At 36.0% G+C, this 12,931-nt stretch overlaps 1 protein-coding gene across 2 annotated transcripts in view; it reads left to right on the forward strand.

Moving 5' to 3' along the window:
* The window catches only part of MYPN (myopalladin), a 41,621-nt gene extending 38,102 nt beyond the window's left edge, over positions 1-3,519 (forward strand). For both annotated transcript variants that reach the window (XM_072340419.1, XM_072340421.1), the window contains exons 18-19: positions 1,619-1,752; positions 3,350-3,519. In XM_072340419.1, coding sequence (XP_072196520.1) covers positions 1,619-1,752; positions 3,350-3,519 — 304 coding nt within the window. The remainder of the gene's footprint in view (positions 1-1,618; positions 1,753-3,349) is intronic.
* The last annotated feature ends 9,412 nt before the right edge of the window (positions 3,520-12,931 follow it).

Below are 12,931 nucleotides of genomic sequence, written 5' to 3' on the forward strand. Positions count from 1 at the left end.
TTAAAAATCTTATTGCTGTTTGTAGCTGTGATTAATATAATTGTTTGTTTAAAAAGGTTGATATCGCAGCATAAATGTGATTTTAGTTGGCTCCAACTACTGATCTTATGCAAACATTGGCCCTATGCTATCGACTGTAAAAAGCACTACATTTTCCCATGTGCAGCCTGCAGTCTCTCTACAAAGAGAACTGATTCAGCAGCAGCACTTATTGTGACAGGCAAGTTTACTTGATACAATCTTCAGTGGGTTTTGGGCCCCTCATGAAAAGAAAGACATTGAGATGCTGGAGAGTGTCCAGAGAAGGGCAATGAAGGTAATGAAGGATGTGGAGCATATGTCTTATGGGGAGTGGCTGAAGGAACTGGGATTGTTCAGTCTGGAGGGGAGAAGGCTCAGGTGAGACCTTATCACTCTATACATCTCCCTGAAAGGAGGTTGTGACAAGGTGGGAATTGGTTTCTTCTCTCAGGTAACAGCAGTAGGATGAGAGGTAATGGCCTCAAGTTACACCAGGGAGGTTTAGGTTGGATATTAGAAAAAAATTCTTCACAAGAGTGGTCAAGCATTGGGACAGGCAGCCCAGGAAAGTGGTAGAGTCACTATCCCTGGAGGTGTTCAAGAAACACATAGATGTAATGTTTAGAGACGTGGACTAGATGATCTTTTAGAGGAGGTTTCCAGCCTTAATGAGTCTATGGATTCGAGAGACCTTCTTTTGTATCAAGATATAGACCTGCATGAGTTTCTGTACTACTCTGTCTTATCAGAAGGCAAATTATGTAGTGCTGGTAGCAAAGGCTGAATGTTCCTGTTATTAGGAGCTGCCTAAAGCACAAATTGTCCTCTACCTGCAGTTTTGTGTTTTGGTGTTTCATTCCAGTTCACATGAAAGCAAAATGTCACATTTCAAAACATCCTCCAATGCCAAGCATGCTGATGTGTTTATCTCCCACTTCCCTTATACTAAGAGAAATACTTAGACTGTCAAAATAACCTACACAGCCTAGAGAACAGAGGAACCTCAGTTCTCTGATATACTACCAAATAATTTTTTTCCTGAGAACTGTGGCCAAAAAGTCACAGACTGCTAAAGAGTAAATGAAAAGGAGGCAATAATGAAACAAATTTCACTCTAAATGTCATCCAAATTAATGTTCAAGATTATGCCATTCAGGCATTTCTCTGTGGAAAAGGACGCCATGAGAAAGTTTGGCTGGCTCTGATCACTGTTGTGAAAATACCACAACTTTGTACAAATGTGTTTCTTTTAGCTTCGGTGATTGAAAATATATATATATATATAGTATGAGTCACCAGAAGCTTTGCAGGGCCTTATTTCATTGGAATTCAATAAGCAATTCCAATATTAGCACATACAGAATAAAAACACCATGGCTTTTCACAGCTGAAAGGAACAAGAATAGATTTCAGCTGCTCAGATTATTGTCTGTGGCTATCCTGAAAGTAAGTCTATCGAGTATAAAGGTCATAGTCTGATACTTCTTTGGAAACAGAAGTTGTGACTGTTTTATTTCATAGCTGACATACGTACTGCAAAATCTCAGAGACAACATGCTCTTGACAAATTCTAACCCTAAAAAACTCGTTTTCCCAGCATGCACCAAGATACAACAGGGTATGTCTGCCTTCTGATTCAGCCTGCCAGGAAAGCAGATGCTGGCTGGTATACCTTGTCTGCAAAAAATGAAGCTGGTATTGTCTCTTGTACTGCTAGACTTGACATATACGGTAAGTACTGGCTAGTAAACAAATCAGAATTTATTTTCTTTGACAGTCCTATCTCTCACCTAATTCTTTGTTCTTACATTGCTATTTTTGCCATGGATTAGAAAATTACAGCATCACTGCAGACTCCATTTTAACATGGCCACCAGGAGGAGATAGAACAATGCAGTTAAATTATGAGATTACTTGCCATTAAACTGATGTGGGGAGATGAGAAATGTTGTACAGTATTTTTTTACTTCTGATTTCTACCTTCCACAAACACATGAAAGTACAATAAATGCATTTTCTGCTTAAACCTTACCTCTGTTCCTTTAGAGGCACGTAGCAGTGCTATTGCACTGACCTGAGAAAGAATAATAAATTGCACATTTAAAAGTAGACCAGGGAGCATGTATGCTACAAATTATGCCTAATTAATGCAAGCTAGCTAAGATGATGATGTGCTGATCCAAGACTCAAAGGTGCAAGCCTAATTCAAGAACTATGGTACAACGTTTAACTTCTCGGTATCTATGCACAATGCATATATTAGTTAAGGTTATTTGTATACATCAACAAAACAAAAACAAACAAAAAAATAACTTTAAATACTTAAGCAATAAAAAGAAGACATGTGCCACTGTTACCGTGTGTGCCCATGATTCAAACCCACCTTGCCCAGAATCTAGCGTAACAAAGTATGGGGTTATATCCACATCCTCAAAAATGCTTTTCAATCTTGTTTTCTTGTTTAAAAAAAAAAAAAAAAAAAAAATAGAAGAAGAAGAAAACTTATCAGAGATAACCGTAGGTCATCAGTGCATCTCCGTAAGTTTTCTGCCATCTTGTGGTGATACAAACAACAGAAACAACAGTAATTCAAGAGAGGGCTGAGCAGAGATTGATTGAAAAACAAACACACGAAATGAAAAGTAATTCCCCAGCTGTCTGTTCTGCAGGCAGACAGAAATGAAGTTTTATGTGAAGGACGGACACTAAGAGCAGATAAATAAATAAATAAGAAGGGAACTAAGAAATGTGTCCTGATTCCAGCTGTATTTTCTACATGTCTTGTATGCCAGAATGACAGAAACCACTTTTCCTCATGCTGTTACCAGTGAAGGTTTGGTCTAGTATTTAAGTTCTATTTGCAAAGAAACAGGGACAGTAATGAGCGTATTGATTTCAAAAATAAATACTACCAAAAGAAAAGCCAGAAAAAAAAAACTCCTCCAAGGGATGGAATAGTACAAAATGAGAGTTATGTCCTGTTTCTCTCTGCTCACACTGTAATGTGTCTTTTGTTTTGCTTCCAAGATCTTGGAGAAAGCTTCACATATTAAATGATTCGTTTTTGGACTTACTGAAATTCATGTGAACATTCCTATTGAATTGAAAAGGGGTGGAAATTTGTCCATTAGTATTTTAATAAAAATACTCACTGTAAATTATGCAGATGGTAATATTTGAAGGAACATTCTCTAAGACAGGGAACTAATTGCTGTGCTCCCTTCAAGGGTGTAGGAAGGAACTTAGCAGTTGTGCACATTGACTTCTGTTGTTTCGTTGCTGACTTATTCAGAGGTTCATGAAGCCTATTCTGTTTTTGTTACTTCAGCTCAGTGGCATCATCAAATTCCACAACAAATAAAGCTTCGACCTGGGAGTAGCCGGTATGCAAACCTTACTGGCCAAGGACTCGACATTTATTCTGGCTTCCCAACTACTGAAAGCCCTGTGTTGTTTTCGTCCCCAACTCAAAGGATGGTGGAAAGTGATGAACTTTGAAACACACAAACGAACAGTGGTTCCAGTTACACTTGCAGAAATACTAGAACTGAAGAAAATAAAGAGGTACAAGTCAAGATGCTCAAGGTTTACAAGCAACTTGTTTGTAATTCAGTGTACTGCTGCTGCAAATTTTGCAAGTAACATATATGAGACTCTTGCATAGTATTTTTCTGCAGGATAATTGTGGTATGGAGTGTTGTGCAATAAATTCAATACTGTGTAGTTTGCTAAGAATTACATAGTAAACATAGTTTTCAGCACTTAAAAGTCAATACCACTTCTACTGCTAGAATTAAAGCTACTCTCCTGTAGCAAGCCACCCTAAGGATTGATGATGTTTTGCTGGAATACTGCCCAGTGAAAACACTGATATTACAGTAACAACAATCCTGAATGAGGGTAAACAACATGACTTTGAATGTAATTCTAAAAATAAAAAAAAAAAAAAAAAGAAGAAAAAAAAAAGCCAGATAATCACAAAGCACAAGGGCAAAGATGTATCTCATTTTTATATACGATTAAGCCAGATAATCTTATAATTGTTGAACTCAAGTCTAGATAAGTGTAGAATTCCGTGTAGGTACAGCTGTATTCCTTATATATTTCTATTTGTGTGCGTGTGTATACTCCATGAACTGTGTACTCATGGCATAATGATTCATAAAATAAGGTACAGGACATACACCCAGAGCTCTAACATAGGAGACTAATCTTCCTGTAGTCTGAAGCATGTTCTGTAGAACTCATAGCTGAAACTGTTTTCCAGCTGTGCTTTATATATATATTTTTTTCCTTGCATTGGTAGTGATTCTCTGCTTTTAAACATAAATTCATACCAAGGTTGTAACTTCAGGGCTTTCAAATATCGATCTCTTTCTTCCTGCTTTTAATGTGACTCAAAGAAAAGTATTTACCGTATACCTCATTTTCCCCTCTAATTGAAAAGAAATTATGATCTGCTGGAAATCAATGATTTCATCATCATTTATGTAACAATGACCAGTATGGTGTCTACTGTTATGACAGTAAATTCCATTAGTACACAAAAATCTATGGACTTAAACAACAGGAATGTGCAAGGAGCTAAAAAATTCTACTACAACTAATAGGATTATTATAGGAATAAGAATCTAATGAAGATGCAACAGAAGGTGTTAAGAAGACTTAACTGATTTAAATACATTTAGCGTCTGCACAGTAGTACAGCATTTAAAATTTGTGACTATCTAAGATTATTTCTTGCCTCTAAGTTATTGCTATCCCTCTTCTTCAGACAAGAAAAAATAAAAGATGAAAAGTGAAAAGAAAAATGAACAGGTGCTATTGGTTTAGATCTTATTTGGATTTTTTTCAAAGTTAAAAGCGTAACTTAAAAAATTACAAATGCAAATAAAACTATTAGGAATTATCTTAAGAGCAGAAGGGTACTGAATGTGGACAGAGACTTGAGAAAAAGAAAGCCTTTCATCCCTAGATTTCCTACTAAAGCAACTTACGGTATCACTGTTGGTTCCTTAAAGATTCATGGGAAGTGAATTTATTGTATCGTTCCATTTCCTACGTGAGCACCATAACACGTCTCACAAAAACACCCAAACATAAACTCACCGTTACAACTTCCTTGCTTTTGTTAGAAATCTCATGTATGATTCACCCCAGACTGAGCAGATCAGGAAGCTAAAATATATCCTGACAGATAATACAAGATTCAGTTACTTCAGTGAGAAAGCAGAAATGCCAGTTGTTATTGCTGATGTTGTATCTCCTTTCCAGCAAATAAGATAAAACTAATCGCTATGAAAAACAATACATTAATTCAAGTGACTTCAATTATGAGATGCTCAGTTTAAGGCAAATTGCAAGTCCCCCAAAATTGAGCAGCCCTTGTTCCTCTGATCTTCACTTATTTTTAGGATGGCTGAGTGAGTCAAAGTTGGTAAAATAAGTAAATACATAAAACTGAAAGATTCCCATATTTGTAACTACTCTTGAGAAAATAATCCAAATTAAGATATTGGATTTTATTTAACTCAGTGCTGTTGGGAAGAAGGATGAAAAAGTATTAAGACACAAAAGACCTAATTCCAGTCTTCTCATTACTTCATGCCGGAAGTGAAAAGTGGATTTGGATCCAAACTGTTCAAAATTGAATATCATTCATCAGGCTTTGTACCTAGCAAAGGGTTAGTCAAGTTCTTTTCCCCTGTGGAACACAGCGGTGGGCCCCTTGCTTAGCTTTAAGGGATTGGACCAGATGATTTCCTGAGGTTCCTTCCCACCTGAATCATCCTATATGTCCTACATTATTTTACTTTCCTCTGCCTGTCTGAATATCCTATGTGAATGAGGTTTCTGACTGACTGACTAGGAACTAAGAAATCAAGCAGGCACAAGCTTCTCCTTTTGTCTGTGATATATCCCACTACACAATTCTAGTAAGAAGAGTAAGCATGGTAACTGATTTTATTTTATTTTTCACATAGTTTAAAAGAATAATAGTACCAATTATTTGCAAATACTTGGTTGCCAGTTCTAGAACGATACCTGTGAATATTACTGACATTAGTAGCGATTCTCACATTTGATAACATCAGACATCATGTCCAAGAACTCTGCACAAACCAACAGACAAGGAGCTCAGATTAAAGATGTAAACCACATCTCCTGATCATTTTTTTCAGTGAAATCTGTCTTGACTTGCATAATTTGAGCAGACAAGCTGAAGGATAAGTCATACTTTTTTAAATGTACTTTTTGCTCTTGTTGTTGAGGCAGACAAAAGCCACTGCTTCTCCCAAAAATAAGCATAAGAAAGATTAATTCTAAGTCATTAAACAAGAGGCCCCTGCAGATTCACAGCAAACTAGGCTACAGGGTGCACCACCAAAATCTGTCACCTGAACTGTAAATATTGTCTCTTTGATGGTATTTATTTGCAGAAGGATCAAATTTTTATCCATCACACTTCACTACAAAACATATAAGTCAGAGAAATTACATTCAGTGCATCCAACATAAATAAAATCAGAATCTGATCCCAAATAGTCTGTAGTCGTTAACTTTTGCTTATTAATTGCTGCAGAACATTTGTGTTTTGCATGTTCTGAGCCCAGACAATGAGTGTGTAAACAGAGCTTAGTGAATGGATGCAAATGCTGTTCATTAGCAGAACTAATGTGCTCATCATAAAGAAGATGCAAAAGTGATGGTTATGTTGTTGACTGATGGAAAAGCCAACAGGAAAAAGCACTTGTGTAAGCAGTAGAGGCAACACTGAGCTGTCACAAAATTTGATGTTGTTTGAGTTCATGTGCCATGAGGGTATCATACTTTGTCAAGATACACTATGCACTATGCAATTGTGCTCTCTTCCTGAACAGCTTGACTTTTCATTGTTTTTGTTCAATTGAATAGCTGATTTGATTTCACACTAACATGATATTTCATTCTCTTATTTAGGTCAGGTTTTTGCAACAATAAAAATCAACGTTAGAACATTTACTGGAATTGGTGTTAGCGATTATCTTTGCAAAGTCCATTAAATAACCACAACGCAAAACACAACATCGTATCAATGAGATACAGAAATATTCATTTTTGTAAACTCTCAGTAACAGATCATTTTTCTGATTTGGATTCTTGTAGGTTTAATTAGTTTCTTGTTCCCTTCCAGTCCTGTTTCTGCATGTGACCAGATGCACAATATATTTCAAAGACTGGCAGAAATAACTTCTATTCTGCGATTCTAGAAAGCAGAAGCATTATCTTTGCTTTAAAATTTTTGGCCCATCTTGATACAGACACAGTCCTCAGCAGCATGATATAACAGTTTGCATTAATAACAATAGATTTCTTGCCTTAAAACAGCTGGTTTGGGATAATTTGCTTGCATGCAGACAGTGGAACATATCTACTGAATGATTCCCATATGCTGAAGTGGAGAGCACAAAATCTAGATTGTAATAATTAAGTCTACAGCCTCTTTCATAATATGTAAGCAGTTGCCAACTGCTTACAGTAACAATTTATATTGCAAGGAAACAAATCTGAAATAAGAGTTACTGAAAGAACTGTGCTCTTACTGCTACAAGGTTAAAAAAACATTACTTTCAAGGCAATATCTTCATATAAAATGATTAATAAGACCTAATGAAAATTTGTAATTGTTGAATATTGAATGAGTAATTCACTGTTTGTTGCCTTTCTATTTCCAGTACAAATATCTTCACTTTGAGCCTTAAAATTCTATTTTATATTTTTTTCTTGGTTAAAGTTGATATTTTTTATTTTTTGATCCAAAGTCATTCTCTATGAAAAAACAGTGCTATCAGCAGTTTTAAAGTACTTCAAGTGCATACAAAAGGAAGAAACAAATGCTAAAACATTCAGGAATGTATCTCCTTTTATCTCACCTCAACTTAAATAAATGCTTCGGAGTTGCATACAAGAGCGTGTCCTTGATGTGTTTAAGTAATGGTGAAACTGTGGAGCAAAACCAGATGTTTCTACAGAACTCAGCTGTGACAGCTAATGAAATTAATGCATTTGGACTTTACATTATTTAGAAGGAAATCATAAAGTACTGTCAAGTCAAGGGTATAGCAGACATGATGCCAGCATATAGCTGTGACATACAGTTGCTATTTTTCTCTAAATATCAGTTTGCTCTTGTTCTAAATCACACTTTTTTCATCCAATAACCTCTCTCCTCAATCAAATTTTAAAAGAGGAAGTTTTCTCAAGGGAACCAGAGCGGAAGGTAAGGAGTCTTTAGAACAATCTGAACGTTCAAAAGATCTGTAGTTGTCAGATTATCAGCATCTTGTAGAATTCATCCCCTACTCCTGTGTTTGGGCATATCTTTCTGTTTTACAGACTGGCAGAGATGAACTCCATTGTGTCTCATAAATTCTTGTACCATGTTGCATCATGTTCAGCCAGCACCCACACAACACCCACAGAAATCCCCAGTTATTGGATCTAGGACCAAAACTCATCTCTGCAGAAAGTAGGGCACTGGAGAGTGTTACTTATTTTTCCAGCCCTTAGCTCTGTGTCCAGTTCTTCAATAAGTGAGAACTGAATTAAGCTGCAGAAGCAACACTAGTACTACAAAGAAAATGGATTTTATAGCCTTGATATAGAAGACAACAGGTGGAAAACAAACAAACAAAACCACATTTTATTACATTTGCTGGTCATCATTTACTGTCCCATTAACCACGTTTCTCCATTCCTGCACAGACTGATTCTTGCGTACATCTATAACTGCTAGGTCAGAGACAATGTTCATAAGAACATTATAGCCCTGCTACAGCTCCACAAGCAGAAGCATGTGATTTCACTTACTCTGAGCAGAAAAAGCTGCTTTTAATAATGCCCTTATACTTTAAGTGCATTATAATTGTGAAGAACTAACATCATACAAATAATCCTTGGGCCATACATGCTACAGATTTAAGAGGAGGTCTCCATTTATTTCAATGTGAAATTATGTTCAGAAACAGACCATTCACTAAGATTATACAGTACAGACACTGGTGATACATCATCTTCTAACAGTACGTGACTACCTTTTTTTGTTTTGTTTTGTTTTCTTTTTTAAATAAAGAAATGGAGAGATATCAAAGATATTTTGAAATTTTGCAAAACTGTGGATTTCAGACTGCAGGAAGCCATTCTAACATGGACTTTCTATTATTTGGAGCTACATATGCAGACATCTTAAGCAAATTCTGTGTAAGTTAAGATTCACTTTGCAAGTTAATTTCTGTACAAATGAAAAGTGAAGAACAAATTGGAAGAAAAATCCTACTAGTATACAAAGTACTAAAATGTATTATTTGGTAGAAAATATTTAAATATTATACATGTGGGTTTTGCTTTGGTTTTTTTTAAAACTATGTTTTCTTGAAACTTAAAGTTACAAACATAAAGCTTTCTTTTTTAAATGAAATCAAATGTCTTTAATATCTACGTAGAGGAAGCATTGGACTGTTTCTTCAATAAATAAATGTGTTTTTGTTCTCAGTGCACTTGCTTTATTTCCTGGGTATTTTACAGAGACACAACTTAGCAAAAAGAAGCCGTTTTGCAAATTCTTGGTGAGTTTTTAAAAGTCTAGATAAAGCCATTCCTAAAGTAGAACTGAGAATTGCATCTCTATTGTCCAGCCAAAATAGACTGAAACCTAAATGCAATGGTACTGATCATCTTAAGGCAGAAGTGTATTGTGGAACATTAAGAATATGGCAGGAAATCACATTCTCTTTAATTTCTGCTTAGCAAAACACATCACAACTGTGACTTCACTGAATATTTCACTACAGAAGTTCTACTTAACAGGATACAAGAAGCGCAGCTAAAAAATAACTTCAAAAAAAACACCCTAATGATATCCATACTTCCCCATGCAAAAATGTTGCAATGTCACCTTACAAGGCTATAACAGAAGCTAGCAACATTTTTATTTTTCATAATGCATGTACCGCAGCACCATTTAGGTATTCCAGTCAAGACCTGAGCTTTGTTCTTTATGTGTGTGTGGTGCCAAATGGTCTGTGCCTTAAAAATCATGCAATAGAAAAGATAAACCTAAAATGCTGGAATTAACTGAAGTGATAAGACATACTAATACACATCCACTGGGAGCTGCAATAGGTAGACAGGAAGAAATCACTGCCTTTTAGCTGCTAACATACTTGTATGGAACACGCTACCCCCCCAAAAAAAGGGTGAAATGATTCAACCAATCATAAGAATAAGACCATCTGTGCTAGTTCACAGAGAAAACACCAGGATGCAGTTTGAACCTCATAGAAGAATAGAGGTTAATTTCCCACAGATAGTTCATTACTGAATTTCAATAGTGAAACGCATGTGTTTAGCAAGTAACAAGTGTTTAATGAAGAAAAAATTTATCATCCTCTGTGTAATCGCAATGTGACTCTACAACTAATATGTACTAATATTGTAAAAAGAAATAACTCATGCTTGCACTTCTCAGTGGGACAGAAATCTGTGAGCAGAAAAAATTCTACATATAAGAACACATCAAGCTTTCACTAAGCCAAGATATCTGTCGCAGAATTGCAGTCTATTTGCATTATTTTCCTGTTTCAGGATGGGAAATACATTGCTGAGCTAGCAGTGCAGTTAACACAATTTCTGCCCAAAGTTTACACTAATAAATTAGCGTAGGATGGCACATTGTTCATATCATTTAATTGTCTGAGGATTGTGTATACCTGAAAATAACAAAGAACATATTTGATGTGAGTGTAACAGAGCACTGGAACAGTCTGCCCACAGAGGCTGTGGAGTCTTCTCCTCTGGAGTTATTCAAAACCTGCTTGGATGCCTACTTGTGTAATCTACTGTAGGGAACCTGCTTTAGCTTGGCAGTCTCCAGAGGTCTCTTCTAACCTCTACAATTCGTGATACAGAGAAATCGGTCACTTAACAGTAACAAATTTTCCAACAGTATTAACTCAAGTGCATGATAAACAACAACTTTTTCTGTCTTCTCCATATAAACTTCTGTAAAGAAATCAGCAGATAACATGACTCTGTATTCCCAGAAGGCTAAATCCACATAAAGATGTACTGTAATTCATAAGCACAAGCCTGCATTTTAATAATAAACCTAATCATTACTGAACTTAAGAAAGCTAAAATATACATTAGAAACCATTCCTGAATACAAGTGATAAAGGGAGAAATTTGCTTGGAATATATTTGTTTTCTATTCTATATTCATTTAACCTTAGACCTGAAAGTCTGTCCCAGCAACTTTTACTCCACAGTCCAACTTGTGGCTTTGGAAGTGCACTGTTCCGCAAGACACTGATCAAAGGCAAAATGTCAGTGAAGGGAGATGACAGATAACGTCAGGTCTCTTTATATAACAGTTCCTATAGCAGAGCCCCTTCCCGCCAAAACAGAGCTTTGTTCCAACTGCTTCTTCAACATATATATTTTTTCCCCATTGAAAGAGACTTAATTGCTGCAAACAGCTCCTATCAAAACTTCCATATCAAAAAGATATGGCAGCAGGGAACCTGCCAGCCTTCCCTGCTGGAAATCTACCACCAGTTTATTTTGGGACAGCAGCTCCTTTTCTCCTTCCCCCAGATGGCTAACACTAGCAAAGGGCTTGTTTCTGGAAACTCCCAGCAGCATCACCAGCAGAAGTATCCTTCATCCTCACAGTCTGCTGCCAGCATTACAGGCATCTGCAGTGAGACCTTTGTGGACACATCTGCCATTCTGCTCCTATTCACTTTTTTGTTTGTTTATTTTTTACCTCCCCAGTCTCCTTTCCCTAACTCTTCTGCCTTTTCTAACCAGATCTCTCTATCACCCACAAGCAGAAAATAAATAAAAGACAATTCAGGGCATCAGCAGGGCTGAAATGAAGCAAACCTTTCAACAAAACTGATCTTTAAAGGCTGCTTTTTGTAGGGTTCACTAAACACACTTCCTCCTGTAACTGAGTGCCAAACATCAATTGCCAGTTTTTCTGCACATTAAGCTGTCAGGGTTGAGGAAGCAGTGAAATACTAAGGAAAGCAAAGTTACTAGTAAGCAATTCTAGAGTTGGAATTTAAGGTAGTATATGAGAACATATCATAGAAAACACTTTATTTTTGATTTACAAAATCTGTTACTGTCTCTAGATAACATAAAATTAAAAAATAAAATGCAAACAAACTACAAGAACCCAGATGTTCAGATTGTTTTCACACAAGCATCTCATTCACAGTAAGTAACCACACGTGCTTTTACAGCCACTAAAAATAAAAACATTTTCATAACTTGAAGCCAGCTCTTTTTCGAGCATACAAGAGACACCGTAAGTTGGATTAAAGCAAACCTACACCATTTTGGAACCCATATATCAAACTTACAAAGTTTAAGACAGTTAGTTCTCCAAGGGCTAGAACTCCGATACAATGTAAAACTTCTTCCAGGGGAGTCATTCAAGGGAAAACAAAACAAAGAAATACTTCAAAGCTGACATGAAAATAAAAACATAGAATGAAATTCATCTGTAGTGCTACTCCATTCAGTTATAGCAAGGGTCAATTTGGCCCATGACTGGTAGGAAATACTGTAATGAATCATAATTAAATAAAAAGACTTATTTAATCAAAGGAGCCAAATTAACTAGCAAGCAATAGTCTGTAAGATTTCAAAGAACTTTCTATTAACAGTAAAGAAATTCATACTTCTTAAATGTATATTGATTTAAGCTCTCAAAGCAATTTTATTTTGTCAAATTAGTGTAAGACACACACACGAATAAAGCTATTGTAATGCCAATATTACCTTATTCAAGCAGATTAAATCTTGCTAATTATCAAATTACACATCTGGCCTGCCGCATATTTTTAACTCGTAATAAGTT

Source organism: Excalfactoria chinensis, chromosome 6 (genome assembly GCF_039878825.1).
Source record: "Excalfactoria chinensis isolate bCotChi1 chromosome 6, bCotChi1.hap2, whole genome shotgun sequence".
Taxonomy (NCBI): Eukaryota; Metazoa; Chordata; class Aves; order Galliformes; family Phasianidae; genus Excalfactoria; species Excalfactoria chinensis.